Below are 17,184 nucleotides of genomic sequence, written 5' to 3'. Positions count from 1 at the left end.
AATTCTGCTGGGTCAGGAGGGAAGCCAGACAAAGCCAGGAAGAAGACAGAAGCTGGAATTTCCTTCCTTCCTTCCTTCCTTCCTTCCTTCCTTTTTTTCCTCTCTCCTTCCTTTCTCCTCACTCTTTCTTATTTAAGAGAAGTATCTAATTTCTTGACTGTCAAGCTAATTAATGATGCTTCCCCAGTCTCCTCGTCTAAGGGATGCTTTAGTTTGAGAAAAGTTTTCAACTATAAAACACTTATTTCAATCCTTGTAAATATTCTTAATTGTGAGAATCCAATTACTATTTGACAGGGAAGATGGGATTATTCCATGTGTCTGAGACAGATAGATGGTGCAATCTATAAAGAACTGTAAACTGGCATTTGAAAGGTACGGAACATTTTTGCTGGGGTAGGAGCTTAGTGGTAGAGTACTTACCTGGCATGTTCGATGCCCTAGGATCCATTCCTTACAGGGCAATAGATAGGTAGGTAAGTAGAAAATAAAGATGATGATTGATACAACGATTGATGATAGACAGATGATGGATAGTAGATGATGATGATGATGATGATGATGATGATGATGATGATGAAGATAGATAGATAGATAGATAAAGATGATAGTGTAATTGAAAATGGTAGGTAAATAATTATTTCCTTTCCTAAAAAAATAATCCCAGCTATCTAGGAGGCAGAAATTGGAGGATGGAAGGTTGAGGTCAGGCTAATAAAAACAAAAATCACAACAACAAAAACCACTTTTTTTTTTTTTTTTTTGGCAAGACTCCCATCCGAAGCAATAGCTAGCTGTGGCAGAGGCACACTTGATCTCTCACTGAAGTGGGAAGAACAAACTTGGAGGATTATGGGTCAAGCCAGCACAAGCATAAATGGAACTCATTCTTGAAAAATACCAGAAGTGGAAGGGACTGGCAGGGTGTTATAGTGATACAATGCCTGCTTGCTAAGTTCAGGGTCCTAAATTCAAGTGCTAGTGCCACACACACACGTTGTGTGAGCACCTATGATTCCACTTAGGAGATGATAACATTTTGTCATACGTAGACACTAGTTTTGGTTAAGAAATAAAACAGAAACCATGGAAGCCCCATAGTCTGTCCCTGTCCTAGATGTGTTGTTACTCAGAGGCTGCTGCATTACTAGGACAGGATGAGGCATACACGATTCTATAGAAGAGTTTGTGACTCTAGTCTACTCTTCTTTTCCTTTCGTTTTTGTTTTCGTGCAAGTACTGGGGCTTGAACTCAGGGCCGTGTGCACTCACTTGGATTTTTTTTTCCTCAAAGCTTTTGATCTATCACTTAAGCCACACCTCAACTTCCAGGTTTTTGCTGGTTAATTGGTGATAAAAGTCTTTCAGATTTGTCTGCTCAGACTGGTTTTGAACCTTGATCAGCTGCTTCTTTTTCTTTTTCTTTTTTTGTCAGTTGTGGGGCTTGAACTCTGGGCCTGGGCACTGTCCCTGCGCTCTTCAGCTCAAGGTGAGCACTCTACCACTTGAGCCACAGCGCCACTTCTGGTTTTCTAGTGGTTTATTGGAGGTAAGAGTCTCATGGACTTTCCTGCCGGGGCTGGCTTTGAACCGCGATCCTCAGATCTCAGCCTCCTGCGTAGCTGGGATTACAGGCGTGAGCTACCAGTGCCTGGCTGCTTCTTTGATTTCCTTCCTTCCTTCCTTCCTTCCTTCCTTCCTTCTCTCTCTCTTTCTTTTCTTTCTTCTTTCTTTCTTTCCTTTCTTTCTTTTTGATTGTGGGGCTTGAACTCTGGGCCTGGGTGCTGACCCTGAGCTCTTCAGCTCAAGGCTAGTGCTCTACCACTTGAACCACAGCACCACTTCCAGTTTTCTGGTGGTTAATTGGAGATAAGAGTCTCGTGGACTTTACTGCCCAGGCTGGCTTTTAACTGTGATCTTCAGATCTCAAAGTCCTGAGTAGCTAGGATTACAGGCCTGAGCCACTAGCACCCCGCTTGCCTCTTCAATTTTCTAATCACTGGTACCAGGCACTGGGATGTTAATTTGTTCTTATAGGTTTTTTGTTTTTTGTTTTTTCCAATTGGTTGGCTTGACTTGGGAAAATATTAAGAATTATGGCATCTATCACTAAGAACTGTTCAGTTTTTTGGTCTCCTTTGCCTGTTGCTCTGTACACCATACCATCATTTTTTTGTGTTTGTTTTTCTTATACCATAGGTTTTATCCTCTGGTTCACTGCATTTCTTTCTTGGTATTGATTTTCTCTCCACAGGACAGAATTAGGGATAGTGGATCCATTGTAGATCTTTTTGATTATTTCATGTTTGTTTATTGTTGGTTGTTTTTTATTTTTTGTCAATCATGGAGCTTGAATTTGGGGCCTAGGCACTATTCCTGAGCTCCTTCTGCTAGTTCTTTACCACTTTGAGCCACAGCACCACTTCCGGTTTTCTGGTGGTTACTTGGAGTTAAGAGTCTCATAGACTTTCCTGCCTGGGCTGGCTTTGAACTTCGACCCTCAGATCTCAGCCTCCCGACTAGCTAGGATTACAGGAGTGAGCTACCGGCACCTAGCTTAATGTTTTTGAGATAGAGTCTCATTATGTAGCCCAGACCTTGAACTTGCCAACCTCCTGCTGCATCCTCCTAAGTGCTTGGATTACAAGCATGCATCACCTCCTGGCTAAGACATCTATATATTTTTTTAAATGTTTAAAATTTACCTTGAAATTTCAAAATTATCTTTAAGTAGTTATACAAAGGGATTTCAGCTCAACATCCTAATCTGTGTCACTCCTTCTGTCCTTCTCCCCTATCTCCACCACCACCACCCATCCCCTCAGGTTACCTAGGTCTATTTTCACATCTGTACATTGAATTTTATCACCCTCCCTACCTTCTGACTGCATGTTAATAGGAATGCTTCTTTCTGTGGTTGTGTTGTAATGCCTGCCGCTGGTGGAAAGAGCCACCTCAGTTCTTCATTACTAGCTTGCATGGGTTTGTTATGAAACTGTTTTAGTTCATTTAGTTTTGTGCCAGTACTGGGCCTTGAACTCAGGACCTGGGTACTGTCCCTGAGCTTTTTTCATTCAAGGCTAGCACTCTACCACTTGAACCATAGCTCCACTTCCAGCTTTTTGGTGGTAAGTGGAGATAAGAGTCTCACAGACTTTCTGGCCCTGGCTGGCTTCAAACTTCAATCCTTAGATTTCAGCCTCCTGAATAGCTAGGATTTACAGACATGAGCCACCGGTGAATGGATGAGAGTTCTATTTCTACGTTAATGCTGTAGAGACTTATCTGCTTTTGGAAAGGCAAAATATCATCTTCTGCTTTTGTATTTTTTTATATAACTATGTTCTTTATGCTTGTTTTGTTTGTCTTCCTAGACTCTTTGATTGGACATTAAATGTTTTTAGCTTTAAACTTTCTTTTCTTTCTTCTTTCTCCCTTCCCTTCCCTTCTTTCTTTTTTGCTAGTCCTGGGGGCTTGAACTTTGGGCCTAGGTGCTGTCCCTGAGCTCTTTGCTCAAGCTAGCATTCTACCATTCTGAGCCACAGCACAACTTCCAGTTATCTGGTGGTTAATTGGAGATAAGAGTCTTATGGACTTTCCTGCCCCAGTTGGCTTTGAACCATGAACCTAGTTGGGATTACAGGCATGAGCACAGGCACCCAGGCTTTCCTTCTTTCTTGTGCCCATCCTGAGGCTTCAATCAGGGCCTGGCTACTGTTCCTGGGCTTTTTTTTACTCATAATGCAAATTGGCTTATAGATTGAATGCAAGCAGTAATTAGAAGAAATTTTATGTTTTCAAAACATTTATTAAAAATTAGAAAGTTTTAAGCCAGGAGCTGGTGACTCATGCCTCTAATCCTAGCTACTCAGGAAGCTGAGATCTGAGGATGGCTATTTGAAGCCAGTTCAGACAGTAAAGTCTACAAGACTCTTATCTCCAATTCAACACTAAAAAGCTGGATCTGGAGCTGTGGTTCAAGTAGTACCACCCTTGAGCAGAAAAAGCCAAGCAAGAGCACAAGTCCCTGAGTTCAAGAAGCCCTGGTATCAACAGAGGCAGGGAGGGGGGTAGGGGTAGGGTAGGGGGTTGGAAGACTAGAACAACAACACTTGTAATTGTTTTCAGAAAGGAGGGAAGTGGAAGACAGGAAGGTATTCTCAAGAGTCTGGGAAATGGATACATTGTATACATGTGTGACTATTTCCCAATGAGCCCTCCTGTACAGCTAATGTATGCTAATAAAAACAACCGATGTTTGCATTGCATTGGTTGCTCTGTGGTTGGCAACTAAGGTCCTGAAAACCTTATTCCATCCATCTGCCTTCACCTGCTTCAGAGAATGCCTGCCCCACCAGGCCTTTGGAAGTCATTTGTCATGTCCAACATACGCGCAGGTGCTCTAAATTCAATCATGTCCTTAGCATTCTTATCTAGGCATGTAGGGTTTAAAATGGATTCAAATGTGGCAGTCCAGCTGACTTCAAAGATCAGATTAAATCACCATTTTATATAGTGGATTAGCTAAGTCAGGGAAAAAATTCACTTCTGATTGTTCACTTTCTAGTATAAGGATTTTATTTCCAATCCCTTATTTGAGTATCAGATTCTGTCCTGGTCTCTTTCATTGCATATATTAGCACTGCAGGATAACTCACAGAAACAACCTCAATGTGAGAGAACAGGAAGTTTGTAAAATTAGGTTTCAGACTTTTTAAAGCTAAAAATTAAATTTTTATTAGGAGTTGTACAAAGGAGTTGCTACTCAACGTATCAGTTTATAAGTAGAATGCATCTTGATCACTGTCCCCCTTTCATCCTTCTTTAACATTTTGGGCTCTGAATAGCCAGCGTGGTATAGGCCCATGAGGACAGGCTGGAGAGACTCTTGTCTTCCATCTGGACTCTGAGTGCTTGGGACTGGGGGGTGACAGTGTGAGGGTGCTGAACTTGGATTTCTGTCCTGACTTCCCTTGTACTTACTGTGTGAACTGGAACAATTAGCAACTCCTTTGAGCGTTAGCTCTTCTCGATTTAAACACAAGGCTAAATCTGCTGAAACTGATTTTCCTGGCTGGGCACTGTGGCTCACACCTTTAATCCTAGCTACTCATGAGGCTGAGATCTGAGGATCCCCTTTCAAACCAGTCCAGGCAGGGACATCCATGCGACTCCTATGTCCAATTAACTACCAAAAATTCTGGAAGTGGGGGGGGAAGATGGGTGGGGGGGGGAGATGGGAAGGGGAAACAAGGGTGGAGGCAACAGTGCTTGATAAGAAATGTACTCATTACCTTGCTCATGTAATTGTAACCCCTCTGTATGGTATTTTCACAATAAAAAAAAATTGAAAAAATACCGGAATGTAGAAATGTGGCTGAAGTGGTAGAGTGCCACAAACCTGGGCTAAAAAACTAAGGGATAGCCCACAGGCCCTGAATTCAAGTCCCAACACACAGAAAGAGAGGGGGGAGGGAGGGAGGGAGGGAGGAAGGAAGGAAGCCAAAACAAAAAGATTTATGCTTAACTTTCACTAGTCCTAATGATTAGGACCTTTGTCCTGTGGAGGGAATCTTGGATTACTGAAAGCATGCCCATCCCTTGCCTTAAATCCATGAAGTAACCCCTTCTGGACAAAAAGAAAAAAGTCCTGGATACAGCTTTGTTCTGGGCCAGTGCCCCAATCCTTTCATTTGTCTTCCTTGGGTCCACAGCACACGTGGAGCAGAAGTAGAGTTGGAGGCCAGTGACTGAGGCTTGGCCAGGGGCAGAGGCCACTTGTGTCCAACGGTCCCTGCCACCCTGCCAGAGTGGTCAGACTGCAAAGGCAGTATATGCAGGCAGCATGCTTCTCGGCAGACTGTTTCCAGTGTCAGTTTCCAAGTGGTTATGGCAAGCTACTCATGACACCCATGGGCTGAAGCATGTTGTCTTGAGGAACAAGTAGTGTGTGTGCTCTCACTTCTGTATCGTGCCTTGGCCAGATCGCCAGGTACTCTCCCAGCAAAGGCCCCGCCAGTGTACTCGATAGAGATGTGTGGTGACTGACACTGGCATATTGTAACCCCAAAGAACCAGAGTTGAGGAGATCCCAGCATGACTCAACTTCTGCAGAATCTGACAGAGCGCAGGACTCATCCCTCTTCCTGGCTGGGTCTTGGTACAGTGGAAGTGGAAACAGATGCTTCAGGCTGTCCACAAAGCCAGAATCTTGTCAAGTAGAAAGAAGAGGAATTGTGGATGGCCTGTGACTTCAGGGCTGTTGTGCTGAGGGGTTTCATCCAGAAAAGATAAGCCAGGAATGGATAAACCAAGAGTAGGGTGGAGAGACGAGGTACCCAAATGCACATTTCTGATGAAGTCATTCTCTTGTCTGCTAGAAAAATCAGTAATATAGTCTATTAAAATTTCAGTTTATACCATTGATACAACTAGCTATTATGCTTGTTTTGTATAAGTCTTACGTTGTATGTGTGTGTGTGCCACTCCTGTGGCTTGAATTCAGAGCCTGGACACTGTCCATTAGCTTTTTAACTCAAGGCCGGTGCTATAGCACTTGGGCCATAGCTCTACTTCTGACTTTTTGTTGGTGGTTAATTGCAGATAAGAGTCTCGTGGACTTTCCTGCCTAGGCTGTCTTTGAATCATGATCATCAGTGCTTAGGCTTCTGAATAGCTAGTGAGACACCAGTGCTCAACGGAAAAGCTTTTTAAAAGGACCTATTGCATCACTCAACTAAAGAGATAGATACTAAGAAGACAGAGTCCCGGGGCTAACACTTTACACTCAGGGCGTGGGTACTGTCTCTGAGCTTCTTTTGGTAAAGGTTAGTGTTTTAACCGCATGTGCCACAGCTCTATCTCTGGCTTTTTTGATAGTTTATTAGAGATAAGAGTCTCACAGCCTTTCTTGTCTGTGCTGGCTTTGAACATGATTCGCAGATCTCAGCCTCCTGAGTAGTAGGATTACAGGCATGAGCCATCAGTGCCCTGGTTGAGAAATAATTTTAGGGGCTGAGAAGGTGGCTCAGTGCTAGAGCGCTTGCCTTGCATGCCTGAGGCCCTGGGTTTGATTCCTCAGCACCACATAAGCAAAAAGAAAAAAGCTGGAAATGGTGCTGTGGCTCAAGTGGTAGAGCGCTAGCCTTGAGCTGAAGAGCTGAGGGACAGCGCCCAGGCCCAGAGTTCAGGCCCCACGACCAGACCCCCCCCCCCAAAAAAAAAAAATATATATAAAAGAAATAGTTTTAGTGGTTCTTGTTTTTTGGTGTGGTTTTTTTTTTTTAAGTCTTTCTGTATTTCTACATCTATTTTGGACTCCTTCCCAGGCTGGATATCACAAGAAAGGCTTGTTAGGTTTAGAACTGTTTAGATACTTTTTTACAAATATTGAATACATTAGAAGTAGAAGTCAACTCAAAGCCTGACACTACAGAGGACACGGCTTCCTGTGCTGTCTGGGATCACACACACCAAGTCTGCCCTCAATGAGCTCAGAAGAAGGAATGTTCTAAGGGCTACTGATTTATTCCCTCCTGGCTGACAGAACACCAATAAAGTTGAAATATTATTGTCAGCCCTGTATTTGTCTGTGTGCTAGACAAACACTTGTGACACTGCAGACATAAACCAGGACCTTCTGGGTTGCTAAGAAGATTTAAGTTATTTACGAGAGCTGAATTTTCTCCCAGCGAGGGTTGTAGAAGTTGAATTCTGAAGGACTGAAATGTGGTATCAGCTGCTTCTTTTTTGAAGAAGTTTTCTGTTACAACTTGGAGCATTATAAACTCTGACAATTATCTTCCAAAAATAACAGGCAAAATCTTGCATCCACATGCTAGTATGCAGTCAGAAAGTATCACCAACAAATCTATGATCCTGCTGGGCGCTAGAGGCTCCCACCTGGAATCCTAGTTACTCAAGGAGGCTGAGATCTGAGGATTGCAGTTCGAAGCTAGCCCAGGCAGAAAAGTCCATGAGACTATTATCTCCAATTAAGCAGAAACAACAACAACAACAACTGGAAATGAAGCTATGGCTCTAGAGGTAGAATGTCAAGCTGGAGTGAAAAAGCAAAATAAAGGTGTGAGATCCTGAGATCAAGTGCCAGGATGGGCTTTAAAAAAAGGAAGAAAGGCAGGCAGGAAAGAGGGAAGGAAATTGAAGAAAAGGAAAAGAAGGGAGAGGAAAAGAAAAGAAAAAAAAGGAAGGGAAAGAAAAGGAAAGGAAAAAAGGAAAGAGAAGATAAGATCTGGTCTTACAGTCTAGGGGCCTGAGGTCCAAAAAGGTCAAAGTGCTGGAAGGTCCTGGCTTGCCTGCAGGGAAGAATTTGTCTTTAGGGTCTCATAGTTCCATGGTTTGGCACAGCTTATTTCTAATTGTTACATGACGTTCTCTCCGGTGGTTTTTTTTTTTTTTTTCCTTTTCTTTTCTTCTTAGTAAGGACAAAGTCCTATTGGATTAGAGCCTACCATCATGACTTCATCCTAATTTTATCATCTGAAAATCTGGCCATCTTCACAGGCCTGACGGATTAGCCCATCAACACTTTTCCTTTGCAGGAGAGAACACAGTCGGGACATCACAGATACGTTTGTGCAACTGCAGTGACCTGAGATCAAGCACTGGTTTCTGACAAAGAGAAATTCCACGAAAACGATGAAAGTAAAAGATGAAAAATTGTTTATACTTTCTTCTTTTTTATTTGGTGCAGACTTATTTTGGAAGGCTTTCTGTTAGCATCTTTTAATAGTATCAGGGGTTTCACTGTGAGAATTCCACAGATGCATGGTAGTTCACAGTGAGCTTGGAATAAGTTTATTAATCCCTCAAGCTCCTCCTCCCCTCCCCTGCTTCTCCACACAGTGTTTGGTGGGTTTCATCATGTTATCGTTATATATATATACATATATGCATGCACACACATACATATGTACAGGTATATGTGCATATGCAGATATACATACATTTACCTATACATTATACCTATGTATAATTATACCTGTATACATATACACATATACTTAGGCCATAGGAAGATCTAGGAGCAGGATATTTCTCCATCTGCAAAAAAGCCAAGAAACTTGGGAGGGAGGAAGGGAGCCAGGTAGAAGAGGACAAGGGAGCTGTCACCCAAGGCACTGAGTTGCCATGCGTTACTTAGAACACAAAGAACAATATCATTTGCAGGTAGTTATTGATAGCTCCAGGCATCCAGTTTATAAAGATACAAATCTTAATTATTAATGCTGGGGATAAAACACAACTGTCCTAAAGTTAGGAAATTCAAGTGGGTTGTTTGCTGGGCTCCCATCAACATAAAAAGGTCATTCTGCAAACTCCAGCTAGACTGGCCAGATCCAGCATGGTGACAGCCCTTCCTTCCTAGACATGCCAGCTAACACATGTGGCAGAGAGACCCTGGGTACCTGGGGGAGAGATGCCTGTGGGGGCCCTGTGAGCTGTCCAGGCTTGGCCACAGTGGCTTTTGTGAAACACAGTCAACACATGCTTCATAAGGTGATTGTCAAGTTGAGCCTTGGTGTCTTACACCCATAATCCTTGCTACTCAGGAGGCTGAGATTTAAGGATCAAGGTGCAAAGTCAGCCCAGGCAGAAAGCCTGTGAGACTCATCTCCAATTAAGCACCAAAAAGTCATTAAATGGAGCTGTGGCTCAAGTGGTAGAGTGCCAGCCTTGAATGAAAGAGCCCAGGAACAGTACCTAGGCTCTGAGTTTAAGCCCTAGAACCAGCACAAAACAAAGCAAAGCAAAAATTCAACTCTGTATGTGGTACAAATAGCAATATGTATTAGGAAAAAGATCCACACTCAGTTTCTATAGGATTTACAATCAAAGTATTCTCCAAGGCCATGTGCTCTCTTCCATGATCCTAGCTACTCAGGAGGCTGAGATCTGAAGATTATGTCCCAAAGCCAGCCCAGGCAAGCAAGAAAATCAGCGAGATTTTGATCTCCAACTAACCACCAGAAAACTGGAAGTGGAGCTATGGTTCAAAGTGGTAGAGCACTGGCCTTGAGCAAAAAAGAACTCAGGGACAGCACCCAAACCCTGAGTTCAAGCCCCACGACTGACCAGAAGAAAAATTCTCTAAATTTCAGTAAGTTAGTGTGGATTCCTGTACATTGTGAGTATTTATGAACTCACATCAGTATCTGATGTATGCACAAGATGTTATTCATCTTGATTATACATTTGTGGTTCCCTTAACTCTAAGAATTAAAGAATATGGATACAAGTTGGACACTAGTGGCTTACACCTAGAATCTTAGCTACTCAAGAGTCGGAGACTTAGAGGATTAAGGCTCAAAGGCAGTCAAAGCTGGAAAATCCATGAGACTTTTATCTTCAATTAACCAGCAAAAAGCTGGACTGGAGGCGCCATGAGCAAGCAAGTTGAGAACTCAGGGGCTTGAAGTCCAATTGTAATAATGACAAAGATAATTGAATAAATATACACACATACATGAGATTAGCATGCCTCAGGGACTGAAGATGTGCTACCTGTGGTACAGCACTTGTCTAGCATTTACCAGATCCTAAGTTTGATTCTCAACATTGGAAAAAGTATTGTCCTGTGAGGCTTTCAAACTGATAAAATTTCCTTAATCTTAGTGGAGTTGTTTCTAACAGTACATGAAAGGAATGATATAGTACTGGCTTTCAACTTGAGACAGAGCTGCTATATTATTATTATTATTATTATTATTATTATTATTATTATTATTAATTTTTGGAGACAGGCTGGCCTGGAACTTTTGTTGTAACTGAAGTTGGCCTCAAATGCACAATCTTCCTGTTCTAGCCTCCAAAGTGCTGGACTGACAATTGCATATGATCATGCCCAGTTTAACTTGAGATATATTCTTATGTTCTAAAAAAATCAATTATCACTAGGCACTGGTGGCTCACGCCTGTAATCCTAGCTACTCAGGAGGCTGAGATCTGTGGATCATGGCTTGCAGCCAGCCCAGGCAGGAAAGTGCATGAGACCCTTATCTCCAATTAACTACAAAATAAAAAAATGTTGGAGGTAGACCTGTGGTTCAAGTGGTAGAGCACTAGCCTTGAGAAAAATGCTCAGACACAGGCCCTGAGTTCAAGCCCCAGGAACTTTCTTCCCAGGCTGGATGGAATCATGCTCCTTCTGCCCTGAGGCTCCTGTGTAGCCTGAATGACAGACAGGCATGTGCCACCATGGCCAGCTATGGGTTGACTTCAAATCATAATCCTCCTGATCTCAGCTCAGATTACAGGCATCCATTTCTGTTTCCTGGTCTTTTGGTGGATTCCAGTCATGATCAGCAATGCTGGATAGGGCAGATATTTATGCCCTCATTTTAATCTAGAAGTCATACCAGACATCCTTATTGAATCATTGAATCATTTCTCAATTCTGGCCAGAGCACAGGTTATAACTAATATTATGCTTACAATAATCAAATATTACTATAATAAATAATTGTATCTAAATAATTAAATATTATTTATGTAAATGGACCTTGTGATTTGGAACAGCAACCACTTCAAACCAACTTCAGAACTTGACTTTTATTTTCCAATGAAGAAAACTGACAAAAATAATTTTGTGTGTTTCTTACCCTAGTAACTTAGTACTGTGAAATGCCTGCTAGCGGAGAATCATCCGCCCTCCTCTCCACAGTTCTTCCAGGTTGGATTTCTAGACCAGGAAGTTCTAGGCTATCAGACAAACCATTAATCTTCCTCAGAAGCTCATCGATCAGAAGTGAACATTCATCCAGGTAGTAATTCTAAAAGACAGGAAGTGAGGTTAATACATGCATTTGGGGCAGAAGCAGGGTGGGGGAAGCTTCTCTCCTTTCCTTGTTATTCGAAGCACTTAGGGGATATAGACTTTGGAAAAATGGCTGTGCTATGTGAGAAACACACTGGACCTGAGGCCAGAGGGGGACACACAAAACTGCTATGGTTAATGGTAGCAATCTGAAATCAAGACCCCTCAAAGATAACAAAGAAGCCAGGCACCAGTGGCTCATGCCTGTAATCCTAGCTACTCAGGATGCAGAGACCTGAGGACTGTGGTTCAAAGCCAGCCCTGGCAGGAAAAGTCTGTGAGCCTTTTATCTCCAATTAACCACCAGAAAACTGGAAATGGCACTGTGGCTCAAGTGGTAGAGCTGAAGAGCTGAGGGACAGTGCCCAGGCCCAGAGTTCAAGCCCCACGACCACCACCACCACCAACAACAACAACAAAAAAACACAAAGAAAAAAGAAGGAAAGAAAGAAAAAACCTAGCAGTTTGAAGAAATAAATCAATAATGAATACACAATAATATCAGTAATGACTGAATGGCATTAAGGGCAGGGAAAGCAGGTGTCACATGCAGAATGACAGGATCACAGGTGACAGGCAGGTCTCAGAACTTCCCTGAGGGATGGGTGACCATCACTCATGCATGACAGTTGAATATTCTGAGAGCAAGTGCCTGCTTAACACTCTTGCTTTCACAACTAGGGTGCACCGTGTTCAGGGCAGAAGTTGAGTCTAGTAGCAGGTACAAAAAATAAACAACTAATGCTACAGGGGACAGACTATGCTGTATGTGTGACACTAGTGCATACGCCTGCACCTGCTGGAGAAGACCAGAAACAGCATCCTTCCAACAGCACAGGATAATTATAAGGATATACTGTATTGTAAGCTAGGCACCAGTGGCTCACGTCTGTAATCCCAACTACTCAGGAGGCTGAGATCTGAGGATCGTGGTTTGAAGCCAGCCTGGTTAGAGAAATACATGAAACTCTTATATCCAATTAACCATCCAAAGCCAGAAATGCATCTGTGGCTCAAGTGATAGAGTGCTATCCTTGAGTGAGACAGTAGCGTGAGATGCCAGGCCCTGAGTTCAAGCCTCAGTATTGGCACAAAAGAATTGAGGAAGGAAAATGTACTTGGAGCCTTCTCAAGTGCTTTAGTAGGACAAGGGGAGATTCTCTGGTTGAGAATTAATTTGGAGTCTTGGCAGTGGTACTGGGTGCCCAACTACAGCGATGCTTTGGTCAAGCCAAATTCTGTGAGAAACCTTATCCCAACTGTGCTACTGTGCTCATGGCTCCAAGTACCCACACTTACATGCTCTCCAGTCTTCTCAGTCTCTTCCACCTTTGGCTTTTCCAGCCCTAGCAAGGTCTGCACCTCCTTCCACACATCAGCAGCAACATCTTTAAGTGTCACAAGAGATTGACGGTGTGGAGATTTTCTTTTTCGGAAAAAGATCTGGAAGCAAGAACTTAGCTGGAGAAGAGAAGGAGACAAGTTCTGTATTATAAACTTAAAAAATGGCTTTGTTAACCTAATGATTTATGAGATGGAGATGTATGGGATGCTGCTATTTTATGGGGTTTTAAATTAATTGAATTGAGCTATATTGCAGCCAGTTGAACTGCACAATGGAAAATAATCTTATTATTGAGACTGTTTCCAGTATTGAGTGGAAGTATATTTCCACATCTCTGATTCAGTGTCCCCTTGTGAGCCACCTCTGTCTGTGGGTGGATTCTCATTGGAGCAAGTGTTGTGCCTGGGAGTTATACAGAAAGCGGTCAGGGGCCCAGCAGGCTATTGTACTGAATGATCCAACAATGGCTACAGGATATTAGTCCCTAGGTTGAAGCTGAAATCTGTGAGCCCAAAAGCCTTCAAGGTTGCTGGGTGTATTGTCCCACACCTCTAATCCCAGATTCTCAGGAAGAGATTGGATGCACCGTGTTTTGTGGCCAGCCTTGGCAAAAAGCTCATTAGATTCCATGCTTCAACAAACAAGATATGGTGGTTCATATCTGTAATCCCAGCCACTCAGGAAGTAAAAATAGGAGGAACACAGTCCAGGCTAGCCTTGGGCAAATTATGGAAGACTTTATGTGCAAAATATTATCTGGGTGCTGGTGGCTCACATCTGTCATCCTAGCTGCTCAAGTGGCTATTTGAGGATCTGGGTCAAACCAAGCTGGGGCAGGAAAGTTTGGGAGACTCTTATCTCTAGTGAACCACCAAAAAGCCAGAAGTGGAGCTGTGACTCAAGTGGTAGAAATCAAGCCTTGAGCCAAAAATCTCAGAGATAGCACCCAGGCCCTGATTTCAAGCCCTAGGACTGGCACAAAACGAAACAAAACAAAAAATGTCAAGTGTAAAACAACACTGAAAATTGTAGAAGAAACCAAAGGAGAAAATATGGGTGGCTTTAAGTTTGACTGTTAAGTTTTTAGATGTGATTCCACAGGTCAGAGGTCCAGGTGGACGTCATGTAGGAGGTAGACTCCCAGGGGACTTTCTGGACATATGACAGAGGACTTTCACTCCAACAGCAGACAAAACTTGCACAAATCTTGACTTCGAAGTCTTGACCTTGTCTACATACCATTCTGAACGACATGGTGGCCATCAGTAGGAAGAATGCCACACAGAAGCAAGCTGTGGATCGCCGGCCGGCCTCTGAGAGGCTGTGGAAGGAATCCTTCTGGTTTCTTCCCAGAAAATGAAAAGGCAGCCTACGGATGGGGTCTGCAGAGGGATTAGATGGCAGCACCCAGGTGAAGAGCAGAAAGGAGAGCAGGTAGAAGTGGGCAGCCAGTAATAGGACTCCAGCCAGCTGCAGGGAGAAGGCCCACCACATTGACACCTCTTCTTAGGATGGAAGATTCCTTTGGAGATCTAGATGCTTTTAAGAAACACTTACAGAAGGAGCATTTGGAGTGTGGCCCATGCCTTCCCTGGTTTAAGAACTAGTGCCCCAAAGATCAGTCTTCATGCCTGTAGCCTCCCAGGCCTCTGCTCCAGATGTACCCCACTCCCCACCGCATACTCTGCTGCTGGGCAGCTTCCTGCCTCCCTACTGCAGGCACACAGGGCTCTTCTGACAGCTTTCTAGTTCCCCTATTGGCCAGGCCACACACATGGCCTGTGATTGATGCCTAGCTATAATTGGCCATCTCTCTGTGCCTTTGCCATCAGTGGCATCTCCTGTCCCCACCTCTGGCCTTCCTTCCTAAAATGCTTATCCACAGTGCCATGTTCTCCTGTGAAAACCCATTGCTACTGGGAAGAGAGGGCACACGTGTGTGTGTGTGTGTGTGTGTGTGTATGTGTGTGTGTGTGTGTATGTGTGTGTGTGTGTGTGTGTGTTCCTTAAGTCCCAACACTTAGCAAAGGCTAGGGGAAACCAAAGGCCCATTGTGAGGTAAATCGCATCCCATGCAGTGCTTGGTCCCCGCTGGACCTGAAGGGACCTTGGCTGGAGGTGTTTTGTCACCGATTCCCTTTTGTTTTCACCTGATTCCCTCAAATGGCTCTGTGCTCACAGGCACACTTTCCAGCCCGGATAATGGACTAGCATCTGGTTCTCTATCATAGTCACATGTGTGTGCAAGCAGGCCCTCGTGGCCTCTGCTGGTCATCCTGGCCCTGTCCTCTTCCCAGTTAATATCCTAGGATTCATTCTGCTACTTTTTTTCCTTGGCAAGTAGAGTCTCATGACTGTGTGCACAGGGCTGTATCTCAGCAAACTACGCTGGATGGCCTGCCCAGTACCTGGAATGACTGCTAACTGGAGAGACCCACAAGGGGCCCCCACAGCATTCTCAGTGCTCAAAGAATACTCATCAGTGATAACCCCTTACATTAGTGATAATGATATACAGAGTAAGTGTTAGATTCTTAAGTCCTGGTGACTGTGGCCATCCCATCATTTATTGTACAAATAGTATTGCCAGCAATCTAAAACCACCACATAATGGATCGGAGGACTGTAATTCTGCATGGTGCTACACCTTGCTTTTCTCTAACTAATGAGAGTGTGCCAATGTATTGTTTGACCATGGAAATCATTATCCATTTCTTACCACTGGGGCAAAGACTCTGATGAGAAACAGGCACATCCTGGAAGAGCAGGACACCATTTTGTTCAGAAAGCCAAGAGCATGAATGCATTTCCACATCCAGAAGAAGGAGAGGAGTCCCTGGAGCCACTGCACCCTCTGAGACAGAAGAACACAGCACATCATTTTGTAGGCCAATGGTTAAGAAGGTACAGAAACGTGTGTGGGCCTGGATTCATTTACTGATAGAACTATATAAACCAAGAATCTCCCAGGGACACCCAGTGCCAATGTCTGTAGAGGAGAATGGATAGGAACCAGGAGTAAATTCAGACTCAAGTGCATTTTCCAGAAGGCCTCATGTGAGTCCTGGCCTTGCCATCTCTGTGATGATCTAGTTATTTTTTCCTCCAAACAACCTGTTATGCTATAGGGAAGTGATCATGGGGTTGGGGAGAGAATGTACAGTGTGTTCTCTTTATGAATGGAATAGGTAAGGAGCTGCCAATGCTTTCCATTGGTTTAAATAATTCAGTCCTTATAAAAACAACAAGCAATAACATGCTTCAGGAATCAATGACTCAGATAAAGAGATGGGACAAAGGCAACAGCTGGAGATGTGGCAGATGTAGGTCCAACCCATGCCTCTCCTCCCCACTTATCCTCTCGGCAGGGTGGGTGTTCACCTGCTAAAGGGCTCACTGAGAAATGTATTCAGGGACACAGTCTAATCCATTGTCACCAAGACCATGAGCTGTATGTTTAAAAAACCCACATGGAGCTGGGAACTGGTGTTTCAAGTCTGTAATCCTAGCTACTCTGCCTAGGCTGAGATTTGAGGATCCTGGTTCAAAGCCAGCCTGGACAGACCAATCTGAGAGACTCTTATTGCCAATTAACTAGCAAAAAGCTGGTAATGGAAATGTGACTCAGTGGTAGAGCATTATAGCCTTGAGGGGAAAAAAAAAGCCAAGGAGAGTGCAAAGCCCTACGCCCCAGTATTGGACACAAAAAATGCTAAAAATAAAAAAAGGAACAGCATCCAAGACACAGAGCATCTAGACACCTAGTCCCTGTTGTGGGCAAGATAAGTATTCTCTTCCTCTATGATGAGAGTACTTCCCTGGAATCTTAGGCTTGGCAATGCATTCCAAACTTACTTCCAGTAGGGGAATGCCATTATTAATAGATAGAAGAGGAGTGATGTGTACAGACATTTCCTGGGTTCATGCCCAGCCTCAGGACTGACCCATGAGGCCTGGCTCAGCTCCAGTCTAAGGAGCGGCAGGTGTAGGCTTCCTTGTGCAA

At 43.6% G+C, this 17,184-nt stretch overlaps 1 protein-coding gene across 1 annotated transcript in view; it reads right to left on the bottom strand.

Moving 5' to 3' along the window:
• Positions 1-4,012: 4,012 nt before the first annotated feature.
• Pkd1l1 (polycystin 1 like 1, transient receptor potential channel interacting) overlaps positions 4,013-17,184 on the bottom strand; it is a 105,605-nt gene continuing 92,433 nt past the window's right edge. Inside the window, exons 46-50 of the mRNA XM_070014542.1 lie at positions 15,901-16,035; positions 14,421-14,651; positions 13,136-13,297; positions 11,622-11,792; positions 4,013-6,376 (exon numbers count right to left, since the gene is read on the bottom strand). Of these exons, the coding sequence (XP_069870643.1) occupies positions 11,631-11,792; positions 13,136-13,297; positions 14,421-14,651; positions 15,901-16,035 (690 nt within the window). The 3' untranslated portion in view covers positions 4,013-6,376; positions 11,622-11,630. The remainder of the gene's footprint in view (positions 6,377-11,621; positions 11,793-13,135; positions 13,298-14,420; positions 14,652-15,900; positions 16,036-17,184) is intronic.

This window comes from Dipodomys merriami, unplaced genomic scaffold (assembly GCF_024711535.1).
Source record: "Dipodomys merriami isolate MVZ:Mamm:240054 unplaced genomic scaffold, mDipMer1.0.p SCAF_98, whole genome shotgun sequence".
Taxonomy (NCBI): domain Eukaryota; kingdom Metazoa; phylum Chordata; class Mammalia; order Rodentia; family Heteromyidae; genus Dipodomys; species Dipodomys merriami.
Note: the sequence above shows the minus strand (reverse complement) of the source record. Positions and strands in the feature narration are given on the sequence as shown.